We start from the raw sequence: 23,399 nt of genomic DNA, 5'->3' as shown, positions 1-23,399 counted from the left end.
AAACATGCCATGGATGCTCTTTGTGTTGGGAGAGCATTGACATCTTAGAAAACATCTCATTTTGCAGATCAGGGGCCTGATGCCAGCATAACTATTCATTTCAATGGCATTATACCAGCAAAATACTGATATAACATATAATGGGCCCAGAAGTATAGTAATCCACATGCTTTATTGCAGTGTGAAAGAAAATGTAAATAATGTAAAATTCAAGCTGACTATCAGAACTCAGTGTTGCAATGCCTAACTTTTAGGAGGCTCCCCACCCAGTGAAATCCACAGCCTCAAGTTAGTCACCTAAGCTTCCTATACAATGCATAGAGAGAGTGAGGCAGCCACCTATTCTAGTCAGTATGAAATGTCAAGGAGAGGGTATGGCCCTCTTAGGGAGTTAGTTGCCTAATTCTGGGCTGGAGGGAGGTGCCTGTGTCTGCTTGGGATTCTCAACCATGAACTCTCTCCTGGTGTTTTGTGCTTTTTTTTTTTTTCCCCAAGAAACAGGGATGAGGAGGAGTGCCCTCCATTATAACCTTTAGCCCAGTGATTAGTGCACAGGAGTGTTCTTTAATCACTGAATTTCTGCACATCTGCGAGAAGGGAGAAATGAACCCGGTCTCCCACATCCCTAGTGAGTACTGTACCCTAAGCACTGGGCTAATGGTTATAAAGGAGGGCCCTGCTCATCCTCATCCCCTGCTCTGTTTCTTGCAAAAAAAATGGCTTATGTGATTAACTCCAGAAGAAGATACACAGCTGAAAATCCCAGGCAGATATAGGTACCTCCCACTGGCCCTGATTTAGGTGTCAAATTGCCTGACAGGAGTGGGGGTTTGAGGGATTTGTCCTCCTCTCCCCCTCTTGGCCATCTTCTGTGAGTTTAGGTGTGCTCTGAGCACACCTACCAGATTGGATCCCAAAGGCAAGATAGGAAGTCCAGTGCCTATTCTGAAGATCCTGCTGAGGCTTAACCATGAGATATAGGTGCCTGGGCAACTAGACTGAGGTGGCTGTGAATATGCCCACTGATAGAAACTTAAGCACCTAGGAGACTTTAATGGTGGAAACCCATGTGCCTAGAGAGTCTAGGTGCCTACAGGGTTAGTGATAGCTAATCAGGGGGGTGGAGGGTGGGGTTGAGAATCTTTTTGGTACCTAAATGTTGGAATTAAGCACCTACAGTGGCAGATATGTGCCTAAATCTTCTGTGTAGTTAGCCCTTTCTCTCTCATTTATAGCAAAATGCACTATTCTCTCTGACAATCTGGTTCAAAATGTCTTGTCATTAGACCTTCCCGGGTTTTACACAACTTCTTGCTGAAGTGGGGACTGGAACTCCTCTATAAGCTTCCTCCAATCATGTGCTTTTCCTGCTTCAAATACTCTGACAGATTCCAAAGGGATCTGTCTTTATACACACACACACACACACACTGGCAACACTCAGAAAGCTTGTCATGTCAATAAAGTCTCACTGAATTGAGAAAAGAAAAACAGAAAACAATCCGAAGGCTCAGTTCATGTAACGTAAGTTCCATATAATTCTGTGTTTTGTTTTTGTTTTTCTTTCTTAACTGGTATCCATCTATTTTGAGGTCCAGTGCCTTGCATTTAAGATAAAGCTGCACCTAGTTGCCTTTTGGTAGAGGGACTTCAGTTTCCCCCACTCCCATTAGAAGAAGTACAAGACAATAAGAGGGTTAGCTGGCAGAGAGGATGTGGGTAGCCAAGCTTAGAAAACAAAGAACAAATAAATGGCTACGGCAAACTTACCAGTAAAAAGTAACTACTGTATGTCCCTATTGAAAGTCCAGTTGTCTTAGCCCACTTCGTAACATCACTCTGCCATGCTACAATTGAAAACTTGTTTTAAATTAACCTCCTCTGTAGTAGAACCTTAGCTTTCATGAATATCTTCTTTTTAATTTCCCAGAAGTGATATTTGAATAGCAATGTATGACCACTTTATAGCAAAGGGGCCTCTTCTTTTAAACAGAATAGCGTCATAAATTAAGTGCACTGCATATGCTGTAAAGAAATTGCATCACCTGCATGTTTAAATATCAACTCTAATAAACACAAAGGTTATCCACACCTGAAGTTATGTTTAAATAGTTCATGATAATTTCGTGTTAAATTGAAAATAAATAATAAAGGTACAAAACATTTTTAACAAGCATCTTTAAAGGCTATGCTTTCCATATCTTCAATTGTGCATTGTTTCCATTTTACCTACAATTGCTCTTGACTGGCTAACCATCTTATACATATGTATTTTAAAACATACAGTACAAACAAAAATAGAAACAGAAAATATTTTAAAGGGGGATTTATGAAAAAACAGCTAAAATCATTTGGGGGGGAGGGGCATAGTTCCTGCAAACCATTATGCATATTCTTAACTATACTCGTATTCATAAAGTTAAGCACTTGGACTAGTATGAGCACAGCTGAAATACTGTGTCCAGTTCTGGTGTCCACAATTTGAGAAGGATATTTATATATTGGACAGAGCTCAGAGAAGAGCCACAAGAAAGACTAAAGGTTTAGAAAACATGCCTTATACTGACAGACTCAGCACTCAATCTCTTTAGTTTAACAACAACAACAATATCATTAAGGGGTGTCTTGATTACAGTGTATTAGTACCTATGTAGGGAACAAATATTTAATAATGGGTTCTTCTGTCTGACAGAGAAAGATATAGCCTGGCCCAGTGGCCCGAAGTTGAAGCTAGACAAATTCAAACTGGAAATAAAGCATACATTTTTTTTTAACAATGAGGGTAATTACCCATTGGAACAATTTAAGGGTCATGGTGGATTCTCCATTACTGGCAATTGCTCTAGGAACTACTGTGGGAAAGTTCTAAGGCCTATACAGAAGGTCAGACTAGCTAATTGCAATGGTCCCTGCTGGCCTTGGAATCTATGAATCTGTGAAAAAGCATGTGCATAATTCTTTTATGGATTGAAACCCAATGTCATGCTGATGAAATATGTACTATAAGATTTCCTAAAAATAGCACTTTAAGAGGGAGAAAAAAGTTTAAAAGCCTTTAATAGCCTCTTTGCAAATCTCCAATTGTGTACAATTAGAATGAATTTAACAATAAAAACAATTATTTGTTTTAGCCAAGCACAAGTCATTGGACTCAATACAATGATAACTGTGTGAAATTTAATGGCTTGTGATGTACAGGAGGTCAGACTATATGAGGTAATGATTCCTTCTAGCCTTAACTTCTGAATCTAAGGATAATATTAGCAAAAAAGACATGATGCAGGAGTGTAGAAAAGGAGCATTTTTCAGGGAGTTCATCCTTTTGTGAAACTATTCCTAGAGAAAGCAGTGCTAAATTTCAATATGTGGCATAAAGTTGTTTTTCTTTAGTTGGCTTATAAAGTGCAAACATTCAAATATTTTCAGGGGACAGATGCAGAAATTAATAAAGATTTGGAATATTTACTTCTTCTTTTTCAAGAAGCAAAAGCAAAAAATAAAAATCTCTGGGAGGGAGAAAAAAAAAGAGAGAGGGAGAGAGACTGGCACTGTGCTCTAAAGTTTAACCAGTTTGGTGTCTCTTGAACTAGTAGACTAAACCATTTTCAGAGTGGTGGAATTCACTTTGAGAATGCCCTGTCTACCATCCTGAGACATTCAAGCTTGGATCCTGTTTGAGTGGTCAGGCCATTTTCCTCAGCTGTTGTTCCATCACAAGAACAGAAAAGCCTATTAGGGCCTGGTCCAAAGCCAATTGAAATCAATAGAACAACTCCCATTAACTTCAGTATGCTTATGCATGCAGGACTGAAAATGTAACTTTTTATACATTATTATTATTCTTAATCGGAATATATCAAAGTTTGCTAGACATTCTACAGAGAGGTATGAAGCCAAAATCATACCTCAAGAGGCTTACACACTAAATAGATTAAAGTTAAGACCTTGAATTGTACCAAGAACTGAACGGAAAGCATGTGAAGTGATTCAGTTAATGACTTGTTTACCTCCCACCCCAATTAAGCCAGCTGAAAAAAGGGGATGGGAGGTAGAGGGGGAACAGGACTTCACAAAAAACAGATGCTGCATCTGAGGTGAGCGTCTCCTGGAAGGAAATTGCTAGCAATTTGTGGGATAGATTTTGAGCCTCTTGCCCTTATTGGTGAGCAGTTAAAATCTATGCACATGAGTAAGTGCTTGCCAGTGTGAGCATAATCTATCTTAACGTAAATAGAAATAAAAATAAAATGATTATAAATTAAACACTTTTAAGATATCTGTATCCATTCTAATACATTTAACAAAATATTCAAATAAATATTATGCAGGCTCAGCTTTTGGTTTCTTTTTACATTACAGTGTAAAATATTTCCTCAAATAAATATATATATAGCAGATAGGGTTTTCCCACCTGAGAATCCAAATACAGTATCGATCAGGTGTCTTGTGATATGCATGTTACCTCCTAGTATTTGCTGCAGTTGGACATAATTTAATGTAACACCTAACTAATTCAGCTAGTGTCCTTAGTTTTATTTACATGTGTAGTAGAAATGTTGGTTTATGTGGTTCTGATCTCTTAAAAACCTGATAAAGGTAGGTTACAAAGACTTAATGCCAATGTTGTAATGCACAGTGCATGTTACTCTTCCTTTGCAGTCTGCATTTTATTGTTTTTGACACTGAGGTCGCCCATGACATCCTGAAGGTGTGGGATGGTCCTCTTGAAAGCAGTATTCTTCTGAAAGAATGGAGTGGTTCAGCCCTTCCTGAGGATATCCATAGCACCTTCAACTCACTGACGTTACAGTTTGACAGTGACTTCTTCATCAGCAAGTCAGGCTTCTCCATCCAATTCTCAAGTATGTGAATCCTCTATTATCTCAAATACAATCAGGTGTGATCATTCTTGTATACACAAATACACATTTTTTTTTCTTCTAGTAGGCTTGTTAGTCTTTCCCAAAGAGAATCATTTTTTTTATTTACACAAAATACACGTATAGGTCATGGTGAGGTCTTAGGATCTATAGGCTAAGTTCCTTTTGTCTTTATTTTAAATCTCTCACTATGTATTTTCCATGGCAGCCTCAAATATTGGACCTATTTTATCTAATAACTAATTTTGTTTCTGAAAAAATGAACTGGCACTCATATACACTTTTGTTTCAGGTTCTTTTTCTATTTACATGTATTTTAAGCTAAATGTATTTAATTTTAACAGTGAAAATGTAAAAGAAACCTACACAAAAATACTGTAAAATGTTTGATTTTAAACCATTTGGCATAAATAATTTTGGAATTATGTCTTCAACTCTGAAGTAACTGCAACTCTAGATACAAGAGTGATGGTCTCAGTATTAGAACATTGAATGAATAGAGTTTTTCTGTGATATCACGTAACTCTCATAAATGCCAATGATTCAGGTACATCAAAGGGGGAAAAACTTACTGTCTTTATTCAGTCCAACCATTATGTCTGTACACAGTATGGCTGCAATTTATTTAAGGGCATGTCTATGTGGGACACTCAGGAAAATTAAGTTTAATTAACTGAAGGTGTAAATTTAAACTGCATTAGTTAAAGTATGTAATGTCCCTGTATAGACACTCTTGATCAGAAGTAAAGTGGCCTGAGTTCCCCTTAGCTTAACTTTACTTCAGTTAAGCTAAAGTGAACAGGGATTTAATGCATTTTAACTAATGCACTTTAAATTCACATCTTTAGTTAATTTGGTTTAACTTTCCTCAGTCTCATGTAGACATGCCCTAAGGCAGCATTTCTCAAATGTGGCCACATGCAGCCTCCAGGGCCTTTTCTTGCGGTCACAGCCTCCTGGGTAATGATGGGGGAGGAGGGAGGGAAGCAGTGGCCCCTACCCCAGGGTCGCCAGCAGGGGTTGGTCCCTGCTTCCTTCTGGAACCACAAACACTGTAGGAGCAGGTGACCAGTGTGAGTTCCCCACCTTCCTGGGGTTGATGGGGCTTGGGCTTTGGGCTTCAGCCCAGGGGTGGTGGGCAGCAGGCTCTGGCCATGTTGTAGCAGGCTCTGCCCCCCCAGCCACAGGGTTTTGGATTGTGGTCCCAGGCTCCCCCCTCCTCATGTTGTCCCTGGCCCCTGCTGCCTCCTCCATCCCCCAGCCATGCAGCAGGCTCCAGCCCCGGACTCACCCCCTGCCATCACCCTAACCCCAGCTGCCTCCTCAACCCCCCCATATAGTCCTCCATCGCCCCGGCCCTCCTGCCTCCTTACCTACCTCCCCATCCAGGGTTTAATTTGTTCCCCAGCTTGCCAGGAATGAGTAAATCTGCTGTGAAAAGTGATGATATAAAATATACGAATATCACTTTTCACAGTAGCAGACTTACTAGCTAGCAAGTCTACAAATAAAAAACAACAAAAAAGGAAAAGACGCAGAGTATCTTATTTGTGTTTCTCTTCTGTTTAGGTCCAGTAAAGAATAGGGACTCTGTACATTATTTTTTATTATTGAGTCTGCAAAAAACCCTACATAAATAAACTACAACGATTTGGACATGTATATGTGCATATTTATTTGTTTTTTCCAAAGTTAATTAAGTATTTTAGGAAATATTGTCACAGCAACCACCAGCAAGAGTTGGTGGCCACACTCTGAGGCCACCAAAATATTTGTTGTGAGAGCCCCTAAGGAACTGTCTGTTTGTTAAGCCCTGAAATACCTAGGTACAATATAGATGAAGTGAGTAATGGGTTGAGATGAATTTCCTGTAACTGATTAGTTTGTCATAGATTTATATGGATAGATAAGATATGGCAGGGGCTGGATGAGTGTTTCTTTCCTGTATGGTTAATTATAGAAAATGTGCTGCTATTCCTACCAGTTAAAAATGTTACCTTTACATATATTTTAATAAAGTTGTTTTAAGATATTAGAGCAGATAAAAACACTTTGTACTATACTATAATAAAGTGGAAGTGAGCGTGAGATGTATAGATATAGATTTAGCAATAAATGAAGGAAGAAAGTATTTAAGCTGTTCACCTTTTCTAGAAAAGTACTAGTATAAAGTATTTGACCTTCAGCAGTTACCGTGGTGAAAAGGAGACAAGTTAAATCTTTAGGATTCAAGAACTGATTTCTGCAGCTTGGTGTAATTTTCCTTTGGATCCGTTTGGTGATCATGCTGGCAATTGCAGTGTATGTCTCACTGGAATTAATTGAAGTTAGTGGTGGTGAACTGGAAGTCTCCGCTAAAGTTAAGGAAAAATGACTGATACTTTTGGTTTACGATCCTTGTCAATTGCAAAGGTGTGTGTGTGTGTGTGTGTGTGTGTGTGTGTGTGTGTGTGCATATGAAATATCACTGCCCACCTACCCCCAAAAGAGTTCAGTTTATTTGGAATCAGTCCTGCAATGTACTGAGCAGTGTGGCCCTGATCCCTCAGACTGTTTGAGCACATGCTAAACTTTAAGTATGTGAGTAGCTTCCTTGACTTCAAAGTTTAGCATGTGCTCAAATGCTCTGCTGGATCTGGATGAGACTTTGCAGCACCTTGGCGGATTGAGCTTTATATTGTTTCTCTCAAACTGAATCGATAAATGAGTCCTGAGTTGCTTTCAATTTTCTGGTAATCGTGGAAGAAATGAATGGTTTATTACAGGTGCTTGGGAGATGAGTCTTTTCATATCCCAAGGATTTTCAAATAATGCATATATTTATGGTAGGCAGTGATTTATACAATGTGACACCTGTGTGTGTTTTATCTTTCGTTATATATGTAGGTATAAATGCTGTAAATAGCTGAAGCTTGCAAGACATTTGACTCCATTAAAGGTCCATTGTCTTGCCAGGTCAGCACAGCATGTAGAACATGAGAACATGAACTGACTGGTGCGATTATGTTAATTGTAATCAGCCTAACACTTTTCATTAAAACTTAATTGCCATTTAATCATGCATAAAAGGACAGAAAATGGAGTTCATTGTACAAAACTGGCCTTTACTCTGGGGTTTAAAACATTTAAACTAGCGATTACAAACCACATTGTCAATTAACCCTTTCCTAGCAAGACACAGAATATTGGGAGGGGGAAGACACTCCCCCCCACACACACACTAAATAGCTGTTCTTCTTTAGCCACTCCATAACTTGAGGACATCTTGGTCTCATATTAGTTGATTTTCAGTAGGGCATAAGCACTCTTTTGATTTTACTGACATCTGCATTCTGCATTCCACTTTACTGAATACTCTCTTTTCTAAGCAATGCTTATTATCTCAACATTTAGAAAAATCAACAAAAGAGATAAATGTTAGCCATAAACATTTATAATGTATTTTTAACAAGTCAGATTATCATTCTTGCATGCTTACTATCTTTGGTGGTTTCATTTTAACAGTTTTTAACATTCCTAATTTAACTTTCTAACTCTTTTTTCCCCCTTTACACTGGATTCTCATTTGTTACTATTTATAAGACCTGTGCTGTTTTCTTAAAATGAACCATACATTCATATTTTCTATGACCTTTAGTAAAGCTTGATCTTTATGATCATACTGATCATTGATGTGATCATTATATTGAATACAGGGTCTACTCCCATACATTTTGTATTAAACAATCTATTTCCAGGTTGTTTCAGGTATAGTCAGACCCATCTGTGACTTTCTTGTATGCCTTCTCTGTGGGTTTAGAATCATTCTTTTTGGTCATCCATAAGCTTCCTCATTGTATAACTATATAAAGCATGTTCCTCTCTCTATCTAAATCTGGATCAGCAGTGTAGCTGTTTCCAAGATAACAAAACTATACTGGTGAGGACTTGGGGACATTCTAGCAAATTAGAATAAGCAGAGTATTTTGCTTGTTTATAATTCCTTTCTCATATTGGAGGAAGCTGCACACTAAATAAGATGGCTGAGGAAGATGTGGCCTTTGAATTGGTGTATGTGGAAGACCCTGAGGTATTTAGTCTCTATTAGGAAAAAATCAGGTGGTAATTGCTGACATGTTCATTTTCTGGTAATGATGGGCATAGATGTATTGACCTGCTTGTAGAATTTCTGATATCTGGTGCAGTATATGAGATCAGTAACTACCAATTTTCATGTGGCTCCATATGTTATATTTAAATTAAATTCTTTATTGTTTGTGAATAATTTGCATATAACCATAAACTTCATCTTTAAAAAAAATGTGTGGATTTAGTGCTCGTGTTGAATTGTCATCCTCTGAAGAAAAACTCCTGTGTTCATGACTGCAGGGCAAGCTTCCCCCTCACTGCCCTGCCAATGTGCCTCAATCTTAATCTGGGAAGAGTTGCTCTAGGGCTAAAAGCTATAGTTCAGGCTCCATGACCAGTACAATGAAAGCACAGAATCTGGCCCCTAAATTCTATTCTATTCTTCTGCCTCAAGTGATTTTGTACAGATTTTTTAAATCTGTTACCTTTTTTTTTTTTTTTTTTTTTTTTTTTTTAATTTGTGAATGGTACTTGTCTGCCTCCTAGGATAGAGATATGAGATCTTGATCAATAATAAGATTGAGAAAAATATAGAAATATTAAAACCAATCATTAGAAGAGTTCCCACCCAGTGCACCTACCTGTAGGCTTCAGGGTATCTTATGTGACATATGCACACTTGCATATACAGTTTTACCTGAGATGAAAGAAGGAATGAAAAAACTGCTGATTGGGAGATTGTGTGACACTTTTCTTGTTCAAACATATTCCAGAAACTCTGGGAATATGACCAACCAAAAAAGGACTGGTTCACATTTTGTTCCAGGATAGAGCAATTAGGAATAGATTCTAAGACCTCACCATGACCCATAAGGAATTTTCTGACACATAATTAGATTCTGTTACAGCTGAATGGGAGGTCAGTACAATTGGAATTGCGCACAGGTGTGGCATTCTCCTTTAAGTCTTAGCATTTTGGAAAATTAGTTCTGGATCATTGATTGATTTAACACTGTGGCACATCACAAACTACAGGTTTGTCTTGATTAGGAAAAATGATGAAAGTTAGGTTGTAGGCATACATATAAAACTATTGTTAGGAGAACCTAAAAGGTTCTGAATTGGGAATATGCCTTTAAGTTTGGGTGCTTATCTAAATAAGCATCCTGAAGTAATTCAACAGATAATTAGCCATTTTCTAAACAGATCCTGGTTCTCTTTGCTAATCTCCTAAGAGTGACCCCAGGAGACACCCCTCTCCAACCAAGGGGATGAAATGATTTTTGTGCTCAGTTTGGCCTGTAATTGTTGGGGTTTTTTACATGTGAAGAAAAGACACTTTTAAAAATTATTTATATAACACATTTAGGTCTTGGAGAAAATGCAACAATAAACAAACAAATATTAAGCATTTCTTGCCCACAACTTTCTTTACAACATGACTCACCAATTATAGTAAAAAAAAAAAGAGAGAGAGAAACAAACAAGCAAATTAACACATTAATTAAATTGGAATAATGACTCGGGAGTCACATTGCTGTTGACACTTTTGTTGATGCCTTTTTCCTTTAGCAAGAGCTTAAGCATCACTGCACATTGAACACACTTGTCAGTTTCAAGAACCACAAGACATAGTCTGGCAAAGTCTGTTTCAGTAAGGGCATCTGTCTCTGGCTCTTTGGATTCTTGCTGCATACATGACTGGCTAGGGAAATGCCTATGGTGACTGTGGTATAGCTTTGCTGGACTGCTAGTGTGGTGCCTTCTTGAAAAATATTTTCCTATTGGTGCAGATTTATTTTAACTATTTGCACTGCCTATAGTTTAGGTTGTGCCAGCATTTTCATTATAAAGCCTTCATTTCCAGGATTTATAATGTACTGCAAACATTTGATCCATGACAAAATTGCTCAACACTCTCAGCTTAACAAATTCAGTCAGAGAAAAAAAAATCCTGATGACTGAATGACTGACTTCACAGTACTGAGTGGGGAGGGACTTTACTACTACTGATAAAAAGTGAAGCTGCATAGGGCTCCCCCCTTCAACAAGTGATAAATGTTCTAGGGTTGAAAGGGGAAAAAATGCTATTACAGGGCCATGAGTCAAGGGAGTCCATTCGTCCAGCACCAGAGGCTTTGGCTCCAGCTGTTACCCCTGAATCCCCTATGCCAGTGCTGAGCTGAAGACTCTTGTTGTGACCCCCATGGTAGTGTTATCAATTCCACATTGCCATTCCTCTGGCCCCCAGCCCCAGTGCCTATTCTACTTTGGAAGAATTTGTGTAGGAGGTCACTTCTGAGAGCAGTCTGCATTGGCCCCAGCACCATAAAGGATGGATTTGGAGGCCCTTCAAACAGGTCCTGAGACAATCCATGTATTTAGAAGCTCCACTATCTGTCTCCTGCTAGTTCCCATAGAAACTGCAACTGCAGACACTCCAGACCCCCCAGAAGTGAACACTTCTATCCTCCTATGATGATGTCAGCATTATGGCTGCAAACCCAGTCTATTTCTGAGGATTATAGATTCTATTCGAGGAGGTGAAGGTCTCCAACCTCTTCTCAATGCAGATTTCTCCCTAATCATCCAAAAGGGCACACTCCACCACCTTTTCCTCTACCACTTGCTGAAATTTCCACAGTGGAAGAACACAAACATATTTGTGGAACTAGAAATGAGGTGATAAACATCCAGAGTGAGTCAACTCCCTGCAGTATGATCTTGATGCACATATATGACTTCTTCACATGACAGTAAGATTCTCCTGACCCCTGACAATCTTAATCCATTCAATAAACTTTTCTTAAAATGGTTCAGAGGTTCCAAGCTCCACTAGAAACACTGCAAGCTAATTGGTACTTTTGCATGATTGTCAGTCTACTGCGTTTACATTTCTCATAATGGAGCCAGACTGCTTTTCTCTGGTGTGTTTAGTGTTGTGTGAGTTTTTAAAATAACTTTATTGGAGCTATTGAAATTTTTTTTTGCTTTGTTCTTGGCTGTGATGCACCAAAATGCTTCTCAAACCATTTTAAAACAAAACAGATGGGACTTTTGCTGCGGTGTCTGTAACTTACAGACCTACGTTGCTGGACAGCCTGTAGTATTTTTAGTGGAAATTGGAAGCTTTGAATATTTTTTAGAAATCTTCAAAGTAGAGAGAAGAAAGTGTTTTTGACAATGGGTATTGCTGACATGACTGTATTTCGCAGACATAGTTGGTGAAGATGATGATTTTATCCTTGAAGACATAATGATAGTGTGTGGCCTAAACAAACTCATAAAAAACATGTCCTTTAAAAGACAAATTAGACTCAACTCTAATATATCACAGATATATGTAAATATCCTGGTTAATATTTTCAAAAGGAGTCTACATTTCCCATTGACTTTCCATGAGGTCCTATGTCACTTATGAAAATGGGTCTTAGGCTCTGAAGTCACTTAGACCCTTTTGGAAATTTTATCCAGTATGATTATTTTGAAGGATGTGAATGAGCCCTATCATAGCAGTGCTCACTGCATGAATATATGAGGCGAACATTAATTATATTGTTCCATATCAGTGTATTGACATGTATAAAAAAGTGCCAGTTATGAGATGGAATGAGTGACAGGGAAATGAATAACTTTTAAAGCCTGCATTAACTACAGACGTATGAAATATGTACACCAGCACAAATATTACAGTTCTTGAGACATCTGCACAAAACCAGATAAAGTACTAGTAGACTTGTGACTTCCCTCCAGCTGGAGAGAAAGAGAGAGAGAGAGAGAGAGAGAGAGAGAAACCCTTGGGAATCCTGAGCAGTAAACAGCTTACAAATGAGACAGGTTGAAAACTTGACAGCTTGTCTAAATGCTCATTTTACTAGATGGCACATCAATGCTTAAAGCTAGTGTTTTGTTTAATTAGGATCAAATATATTTGTGGATAATAAAATGGTTACCAGTCTCAAATACAGATAATGCATTCATAGGACAAAAATGCAAATAGCATTTTGATGCTTGTTAAATGTTTGTCAATGTTGGCTTTTTAAAGTTTGAATTTGTACTTGGTAAATGCAGTGAATTATTTAAGACATCAAATCTTTAGTAACTGGTGTATATTTGATGTCAAAAATAGATGAGCAAACGTTGCTACTTCAGATATTACATTGCACAGAACACTTTAAGGAGGGAAAGAAGTATTCAAAGGGTTGGGGTTTTATGGAAGAGGACAATAACTAATAATATAATATATCTATGTCTGTGTGTTTACACAATTTTCAGCAAATTTCTGAATTTACTGTTCCTTAGCAAACATACTTTACAGTCATTCACAAGTTTTAGAGATGTTACCTGTCTATGAAATGGGAAAGTACTTCCATGGGATCACGACCATAAAGCTGTTTTCTCTCCCTGGTGGCCAAGTATATATTCAATAAACCACAGTAATGTGGCCTAGCTGTCAGGTAAATTTTCAATGTAGTGCTTGGGGAGTTATGTGCAAAACTCTCATTAGCAGTGACAGTTGTTACTTGAATTGATACTCATAAATCACAATGTGAAAATAAACAAACAAACAAACAAACTAAAAAGAAATTGTGCTATTTTTTTGCTACTTCATTGAGAAATAGAACCCACCTCAAGGTGTGGGCCCTGTGCAAGAAAGATGTGCGAGTTTCAGGGATGGAAAAATGACCAGAAAATAATACATAGTACAAAGATACACATTAAACCTCATTTATATACACAGCAGTGATAGAGAGACCACAATCAATACATGGGGATATATGTCAGGTTAAACTGTCTAATCTACTCATCTGTCTGCAGACATACAGGTATATACCATTTTTGCTGGATATTTGTTGCAGCATCAGAGTATGTCTGACATATATTTCTGTCTGGGTCTACTACTTTCCCCCCGCACTCTCTCCCCTGTAAAGTATCATCACAATATGCTGTCTTTTCTGAAACTACAATTGTTGCTGCATACATCAGTCAACAGGGGACATTCAGTGAGCAGACGTAAACTCTTTATAGCAGATATTGTGGCATGTTCTATGTTTGTATAGCACCTAGCTCAATGGGACCCCAATCTCAGTTGGGCTCCCTAAGTGCTACCATAATAGTATTAAAAATAATAAAAGAATAAGTTGGTCCGATGTTCAATACCATCACTTGGATAAAGAATTGTAATTGCAGCAGGGAATGTTTCCATCAGTACTGAAAATCATCCCTTCCCCTTCCTAGCCACATCCCGTGAAGGTCAGGAAGCCTGGGCTCATGCCAGCTGAAATTAGCTGAACATCATGTTAATGAAATGTGAAAGTTGTATGCATATACTGGCACAAAAGAAGCCAGTTTGAAATAAATAATTAAATAAACCCTCTGTGAGGTAGGCAAAGGACTGAAGTGACTAGAACAGTGAAACATGGGGAATTTACAAGAGGACTTGGTATATTTCTTTGTTTTAAAACTTTTTGTGAGCCATTATAAAAAAGCTGTGGGAAAGTGACAGACATGAATTGACTTACAGTAAAAGCATGAAAGAGAGGACCCACAATAGTAGACACAGTACCAAAATTTTGTGTCACTTTAAATAAGCTTGGCCTCCTAATAGCAAATTTACTTTTATTTTTAAACCTAAACGGTATCAACTCTCTAGATTTACCAAGTCTAAGAGCTAGTTCCTCTCATCACCCTCTTTCCATGGAAGGACACTCTGTATTTATACATCTGTTGACTAACTACGTTTTGGAAAGGTCTCCTCAGGACTTTCCCATCCATACAACCTATCACCCCTCAGTGGCACCTCAACCTCATTCTATCAGCGTTAATGAAACTGCCCTTGTAGCCTCTATGCACCTCATTTCCATGAAAGTTGCCTTTCTAGTGGCTATTACTTCAGTGAGAAGGGTAGATGATGGCGGATTCTCTTTTCACCACATTTCAGGACAAAGTCTCCTTGTGCCTACACCCAAGTTTCTACCAAAGGTTATATCTTGGTTTCATCCCAACCAACCCATACACTTACCTGATTTGTTTCCAAAGCCTCACACCTCAGCAGACCTTGACCTTTTACTGACAGAGGTCAAGAGCGATCAGGAAGTCCTGTAGACTTCTTATCACTGAGAGGATTAAGGGGCAGGCAGCCTCCATACAGAGGATTTCCAAGTGGATTTTGGGGTGTATTACACTATATTATCAGTTTTCAGGACTGCCTCTGCCCTGGATGGAGAGTCCATTCCACAAGAGCCCAGGCATTGACTATGGCCACCGTCCATGGTGTGTCACTTCCAGACATATGTAGGGCGGCCACATGGAGTTTGGTGCATACCTTTGCTGTGCACTACACCTTGGTGCAGGACTCTGTGATGAATGCATCATATGGCGTGGCTGCGTCCATTCAACCATTTCATCCTCTTCCTCGCACCTTCCTCCGAATTAGGTACTGCTTGTTAATCACCCTCAATAGAATACAATAGGGACCATTACTTGAAGAAGAAGAGGAGGTTACTTACCTGCAACTGGCAGTTCTTTGAGATGGGTGGTTCCTATCTGTATTCCACTTCATGCCCTTCTTCCCCTCTGCTGTGGATCTGTTCGATTTGCAATGGAGAAGGAACTGGAGATGCGGTCGGTCTGTCCCAACCTTTATCACCTCAAATGAAAGCATGAAGCAAAGCAAGAACACATGCACAGACCAACGGACACTGCTACTCTCAAATTCTCCAGCTCTGGATGCATGGTGTGGATGCATGAACCCTCAGTGGAATAAAGATAGGGAACCCACATCTCAAATAACCTCCAATTACAGGTAACTAACTTCCTTGTCTTTAGTGTGGAAGAAAATTAATGGACATAGTCTATGTAAAAAGAAATGGGAGTCACTGTCATTTTAACTGCATAAGTTAATTTTTTAAAGGGCAGTGCTGCATTTAATTACATTTGGTAAGGTACTTGCTCAGTGTGAGTGTGGGCACTGCAGGTTAGAGCCCAATTCTGCCATCCATACTCACATTGAAGAGCAGTTTACTCTGTGAGTATTCATAGATCTTAAGGGAAGAAAGGCCCATTCTGATCATCTACTCTGATATCCTGCATAACACACACCCACAGAATCTCACACAGTAATTCCTCATTGAGCCCATAAATTCTGTAAGAGTCATAACATATGTTTTAGAAGGATGTCTTGATTTAAAGACATCTCCAAGAGATGGAGAATCCATCCTAGGTAAGTTATTCCAATAGTTAATTACTCTCACTGTTTAAAAAGTATGCTTTATATCTAGTATGAATGTATCTAGCTTCAGCTAGACAATTCCCATGGACTTTTTTTGGGACTACTCATAGAGTGAGATAGTTCTCAACATGAGTAAGAGTTACAGAATCTGGACATGTATTCCTCCTATGTTGTTTTTTCTGGAAGAATACCAAAAATGAAATATGCACTGTTCTATATGAATTCTGCTGTTTCCTTGTACTCTCTTCTTTAAGGATAAAGAGATACCTACAGTGTTAATAAGAAAACGAGTATTTGTGGCACCTTAGAGACTAACAAATTTATTTGAGCATGAGCTTTCGTGGGCTACAGCCCACTTCATTGGATGCATAGAATGGAACATATAATGAGGAGATATATATATTTACAGAGAACATGAAAAGGTGGGAGTTGTCCTACCAACTCTAAGAGGCTAATTAATTAAGATGAGCTATTGTCAGCAGGAGAAAAAAAAAACTTTTGTAGTGATAATCAAGATAGCCTATTTAAGACAGTTTGACAAGAAGGTGTGAGGATACTTAACATGGAGAAATAGATTCAATGTGTGTAATGGCTCAGCCATTCCCAGTCTCTATTTAAGCCTAAATTGTTAGTATCTAGGAGGGGGGGTTGGATGGGGCAGCAGGGGGCAATCAGGGGCAGAGGTTCCAGGGGCAGTCAGTGGGCAGGGAGAAGGGGTGGTTGAATGGGGCAGGGGTCCCGGGGAGGCCATCAGGAATGAGAGGAGAGGTTGGATAGGGCGACAGCGGTCCAGGGGCAGCCAGGGGACAGGGAGCACGGGTGTGTGGATGGGGCAGGGGTCCCAGAGGAGCTGTCAGGGAACGGGAGGGGGGGTTGGATGGGGCAGGAGTCCTGGGGGGGCAGATAGGAAGATAGGAGGTGGGGGACAGGCCACGACCCCCTCCCCTAACCGGCCCTCCATACAATTTACGAAACCCGATGCGGCCCTCAGGCCAAAAAGTTTTCCGGCCCTTGGGCTATGAGTACAGAAAAAAGCTATGGATATGGCAACTAATTGCACTCAATAAATTGCAGGAGGAGGAGAATCTTGCCCAACAAATGCAGGAAGCTGCATTTAGAGGAGTACTGTGCTAAAGTATGACACATTGGTAGTGACAGGTATACCAAAAATAATTAAGGGAAATTGTGAAAGGTAGCAAAAAAAAACCCATAAAGAAGTTGGGTGCGATCCTACTTGCCTTCTGAGCCAAAATTTCTATTAGTCCGTAGAGTTAGATATGCAAGGGATTGGGCTCTGAGTGAGGGAAGTTCACAGCCATATTGACAAACTTTTTTAAATTTAATATCTACAAACCTCCTTTGCACAATTACATATTACAGCACAGATGTTCAGAACAATAAAATCCAAAATGGTGTTCACAATACAAAGTAATCATGACCAGTAATGCACATTGCTGTAGTTTCCCCATGTGTAAAATGTGAACAATGGTTATAAATCTCAAAGTAGTACTGACCGGTTAAAGTGTTTGGACAAAGAAAAGCCTTATATAATTATTAAGTAGGAATCATCTCAATAAAAGCAATAGATCAGGAATGTATCGAGCGGCACAATACAGAGAGGACATGAAGGTGATAAAGTGAGATTTGATGTAACAAATTTCTGTCCCAAGCAAATTAAAAAAAAAAACTGTACAAAACCAAAACATGACCAAATAATTGGCCAAAACATCACAAGACAAGACAAAACAATTTGCGAAAGAGAACACCAGCCTAATAGCGATGAAGAGAACAAATGTCTGTAGAATAGAGGTGATGCCTCAGTTTGACAAAGTGTTAATATGTGTTACTCATAAGAGCTAGGCAAAGGGGAGGTAACATGTAAAAGGCAGGAACTGTTTTGGTCCATGACAGGGGCACCTAGGCATTATAGTAATAATAATCATTTGTATGGGAGATAAGCATGAGGATTTACTCATCATGAAGATCTGATACTGACTATTATGCCATCTCAATACAAATTAAACTTTGCTTGAAATTTTGACCCTAACACATGAAGATGTGATACATCTCCTTTGAGTATCCTCTGAGAAAGTTTTACATACCTCTGTAATGCAAACCCCAAGATTGCACATGGTGGTTGTTTTGTTTGACTTCCCATGCATGTTCCCTTCCCATGCTGTTAGGCACTCAAAGAGTAAAATGATGTTATTTATATTCTGACATTTGTCATATACAAATTGTCATATCACTTAAATACGTATTGATAGCTGAAGCATCAAAGGAAGAGAAGGGAATTGTTAGCTTGTTTGATGGATTAACTGGACAGAAAATGAAGAGCCTGAGTTTTTTCCCTATCAGGCCATGTTTTTCACCTGAGGAAACTGGCCAGAAGCCAACATGAGTATGATGCATCTCAGTGGGAAAATTCCTGTAGAAACAAACAAACTCTCTGCCCATGAAAACAGATAAGCAAATAATATTGTCTCTGATTGGATATGTCTATAAAATGTTGCACTATGTATTTATTAAAATGTAGTGCATATGTCTTAAATATGTTCATTTCATTGTTTTCTTATAGCATCAGTTGCATCAACATGTAATGATCCTGGGACTCCACAGAATGGTACCAGATATGGAGACAGCAGAGAGCCTGGGGATACCACCACCTTTCAGTGTGACCCTGGGTATCAGCTCCAAGGACAGGCCAAAATTACTTGTGTGCAGCTGAATAACCGATTCTTTTGGCAACCTGATCCTCCGACATGCATAGGTATTGGGCTTGAAGCTAATGCAGATCATATTTAAGTTTTTAGCTTGTCCAACAAGTGACCCTACCATGGTGATTTTAAAGTAGTGCTTTCTAGAAAACTCAGTCTTTTCAAACTTTTAAATATTGACAGTCTGATTCTCAAGATGAATGCTATTATTGACAACAGATTTTTCCAGCATAATATATTTTTGAAAATTTGTTTATGGTGAAGGTGACAAGCTTCAAGAAATTGTTAATTAAGTGCAAGACAGCATGGTCAGATGGTTAATTCAGGGGACTTGGAGTCAAAGCAGCTGGGTAATACTTATGACTTTGCGACTAGTTTACTATGTGACCTTGGCTAAGTCATTTCTCTGTACTACAGTTTCCCTGTCTCAGTAAAACAGAGATAATAATCTATATCTATATATTATAGATATTTCAGAGTCTCAGGTGAAAGGCATTCAATAAGAATAAAGTATCAAATTTGTTATATTACTGTTTACTTGTTAAAACTTTCACTTTGTGTTAGTGATTAATTTGTAGTTTTTAAACCCTAGTCAGGTGAGAATCAGGGGCCATATATGAAACTGGTCTCACCTTAATACCAAACTCTATACCAGAAACATTTGACTTATAGTAAAAAAGCAAAGATTTTTTTCTCTTCATTTTGGATAAAACCAACAAATGGATTCTCTCATGAGTATGACCCTCCATGTAGTAATTTGTTTCCATTAAGTTTTATCTTCTCAGAAGATTTTAAGATAGATACATATGTACGTACAGAGGGAAGGTCAGATTGCCACTGCTGCCCAAAGAATGGAAATAAAAGTTCTTTTGCATGTCCATTTGTGGAACTGCCTGGAAGGAATAAAGTTTCCTGCCTTTCACTATTCTTGATTCTTGATACCTTCCACCCTACATATATGGAATATCTCTTCCATGGGGCTCTGGTTAGTGCATGAAAAGGCTGGAGCCTGGAAGTCTTACTGAGGTGTGTTATAGGGACATCACTGTTTTGCTGCTAGGTAGCGTTCTTGCCATCTAATTAACTCTTATGCTGCATACTCCATGTAGCATTAGAGAGTGCCACAACCCAGATGGCTTGAACAGCTCCCTTGGGTCATCAGCTGCAAAGTTTAACAATTTTCCTTCTTGACTGGGACTTTACGATCGCCAAATTGCTTTGAGATAGGACGCTTTATTTAATAATCCTTTAGGGTCAGATTGTGTCTGGTCCCTGCACTGTTGACTGTTGGAGTGTGTACAAGACTTTCTTCCCTCTTTTCTTTGGGCCCCTTCTGCAGAGGCTGAACACAGCATAGTTGCAGTCCTTTTACTTCCCTGAATGCAAGTATTGTTCATGGCTAGTATTACTAGCTCTCTCAGAAGTAATAGGAAGGATGTAAGACAAAGTCCCCATCCATTTCTGACCTCCATACAGGTAGCAGATTTGGAGCAGCACATGCACTGCAAAATGTCGTTCAAAGTTCCTATTTGTGTGGTGCAGCACTGCATAAGGACAAGTTTGAACATCTGATGGTTACAGCCAATAAAACAATTTTTAATCCATGAATCATCGAGTAATAATTCCCAGAGATTTGGATTCATCCCTAACTAAAGAGTTTAGAGATAGGACAAAACATATTGATTTCTGGATTATGAAGATTAAATGTTCTAGGGTATTATTTCAATTGTAATAAACCTCAGTGCTTTGTCCAATTAACATACTTCAATCTGTATCTCTTTATAGTCTGTTTTAAAAATCTAAATTTTAATTAATCTGCTGAGAGAGTAACTTGTAGTGAAATTATGTGCACATACTTAATTTTCCATTTTACTCAGGATGACCTTGAGGGGGTTTTCTATTTAAAATAATCTTTACTGTCGTATATACAGCAGTATTGGAATCCTCGGAGTTCTATAAAGCCATGATATACAGCCTTTAATATTCTCAGATAGTTCTTATTCCACTATATTGTGGATGGCTGAAATTTAATAGCTATACTTATTAGTGTTCTGTACATTGTCAAACCACTATTCACGTTTGTTTAATGTTTTATGTTGCATTTATACTTTATAACTTTCCTGAGTATGGTCACATGTTTTACCTCAAGCTAAGTCATCAGAAGACACTGAAGATTTGTGAATATTTACTAAAATAATTACCTATAAAAGGAACCTTTTTTTTTTTTTTTTTTAAACCACAGCTTGGTTGATTAGTAATACTTACTTCAATCACAATGGTAGGAGCTCTGCACCTCTGCAAACCACCGTTATTACATAGGTGTTTAAATATTGATTTAGGGACCTAACTTCAGAATTTTGGTTTGTTAGCTGTGTGGTTTTCTTTCTTTCTTTCTTTCTTTCTTTCTTTCTTTCTTTCTTTCTTTCTTTCTTTCTTTCTTTCTTTCTTTCTTTCTTTCTTTCTTTCTTTCTTTCTTTTTGCCCAAGTGCTTGGATCTGTGAATTGGGTTAACACCTTTATTAATTGGATCAAAGTATTTTATATTTCTTCTGTGGCCAAAGGAAAATAGATAATTAAGTGTCAATTACTATTGGGCCCTCCACTTCTGACAGTGAAGTTTATCGGCTGAAAGTTAAATACTTTGTTAGTGCAGCTGGAATAAAATCACTAATCAAACCCAAAGACCTTATTACTTAGATTTCTATTGCATTTTCAGATTATAGGAAAACTTTGTTTTTGAACTAAATTGAGGAAAATATGTGTAAAATAGGATGTGTTTGTTATTGGGATTATAAAGAGATCATTTGTTGGGAATGGAAAAAACTATTCCATTACATTGTTCAATGTAAAAACAATGTAGAAAATGCTATTTAAAAAACAAACAAACAAAAAAGCCAAATAATTCTTATTTGAACAGTTTGTCTGTGATTTTTTGTTTAACATGTAACTGCTTTCTTTTTCCTTTTTGTATTGACAGCTGCATGTGGAGGAAACCTGACAGGTCCGGCAGGTGTTATTTTATCACCTAACTACCCACAGCCATATCCTCCTGGGAAGGAATGTGACTGGAGAATAAAAGTAAACCCTGACTTTGTCATTGCTTTGATATTCAAAAGGTACCATTTCTAGAAAATCCCTTTATGTATCAGGTTTCTAAATGTCACATCTAAAAATTATATAATTGATCACTACATAGAACTCCCAATTACATTTCCTAAGCCCTAGAGAATGTATCTAATACCTATTTTATCATTGCTTCAGAATGACATGAACGAAACAAAATATTTAGCTTTATAGGGTGTTTTTGTTTGTTTTGTTTTGGTTTGTTTTGCTTTTTTGTGCCGAATGTGTAAGTAGCAAAAACCGTATGTGATGTGTGGGGTATAATGCTTTAAAAAAAACCACATTTAATTTGTATCATATGTTGCATCATTGACAATTTGAGTGGGATGGATCTATATAAATGGGGAATAATACTACCCAGAGTGTTTGAAATACGAGTATTTCATTGTCATATTAATGCAATGTCTGCATTGTGTGATACCTAATTAATCTATCAAAGGGGTAGCCGTGTTAGTCTGGATCTGTAAAAGCAGCAAAGAGACCTGTGGCACCTTATAGACTAACAGACGTATTGGATGCATCCGAAGAAATGGGTATTCACCCACGAAAGCTCATGCTCCAATACGTCTGTTAGTCTATAAGGTGCCACAGGACTCTTTGCTGCTAATTCATCTGTATACCATTTCTTGTCTGGTGAAGTCTTCAGGCTAACATTAAATAGTGTAGTATCATGAAAATGAGAGTCACTTGCCAGAACAGTGAATTAGCCTTCAGAATTAGCCCTTCAGAAAAATACTTTAACATTATTTAATAATGGTCACCTAATAAGCAAAGATGATTATTCTGAAAATTGATTCTTATTGTGTAAACATCTAGTAGATGTAGTTCCAATCTACTATGTTTAGACCCAACTTTATAAGTTTGGCTGGAAGGACTACTCAGCTCCCATTGACATCAGCGGGAGTTGGATCTTGCAGGCCGGGGTGCAGAATTCTATAGCTGCCTGTTATGCTGTGGGCTAGTCTGCATAGTCGGCATGTCTGAAGTAGTGAGCTTTTATACCTGAAGACCTCTGCCTTTTTCACAATTGGTCATTGTTTGTATTACTAGTGTATTTGGCAAGAGGCTTGCAGAGGCTTGTTTGAAAAAATTCATTAAACTGAAGTGAGGCTTATTCATTTAAAAATATCTAAAATATGTCTTTATGCTTCTTGATGATTACATCTCTTCTCATTTACTTTAATCCCACTAATATATTTAACAATAACAAATGTTCTCTGATTACATTTTGGTGTTGCTGTTTTTAACAATTGTTCTGTAAATATCAATTGCTTTGGCATTGACATTTCATTCCATCCACTGATATTCATAGGAGGAATAAAACATTGATTACCTAGTAGAAGCCATTATAGTAATCATATTCCTAATGTCAATTCAAAC

At 38.1% G+C, this 23,399-nt stretch overlaps 1 protein-coding gene across 5 annotated transcripts in view; it reads left to right on the top strand.

Annotated features, from left to right (window-relative positions):
* Positions 1–23,399, top strand: part of CSMD1 (CUB and Sushi multiple domains 1) — a 1,932,406-nt gene that overhangs the window by 1,562,241 nt on the left and 346,766 nt on the right. For all 5 annotated transcript variants that reach the window (XM_008163737.4, XM_005289701.5, XM_065587776.1 and 2 more), the window contains 3 exons: positions 4,660–4,862; positions 18,758–18,949; positions 21,874–22,012. In XM_008163737.4, coding sequence (XP_008161959.2) covers positions 4,660–4,862; positions 18,758–18,949; positions 21,874–22,012 — 534 coding nt within the window. The remainder of the gene's footprint in view (positions 1–4,659; positions 4,863–18,757; positions 18,950–21,873; positions 22,013–23,399) is intronic.

The sequence above is a fragment of the Chrysemys picta genome, chromosome 3 (genome assembly GCF_011386835.1).
Source record: "Chrysemys picta bellii isolate R12L10 chromosome 3, ASM1138683v2, whole genome shotgun sequence".
Taxonomy (NCBI): Eukaryota; Metazoa; Chordata; order Testudines; family Emydidae; genus Chrysemys; species Chrysemys picta.
The sequence above is the reverse complement of the archived record's forward strand: the minus strand, read 5'-3'. Positions and strand labels throughout refer to the sequence as shown.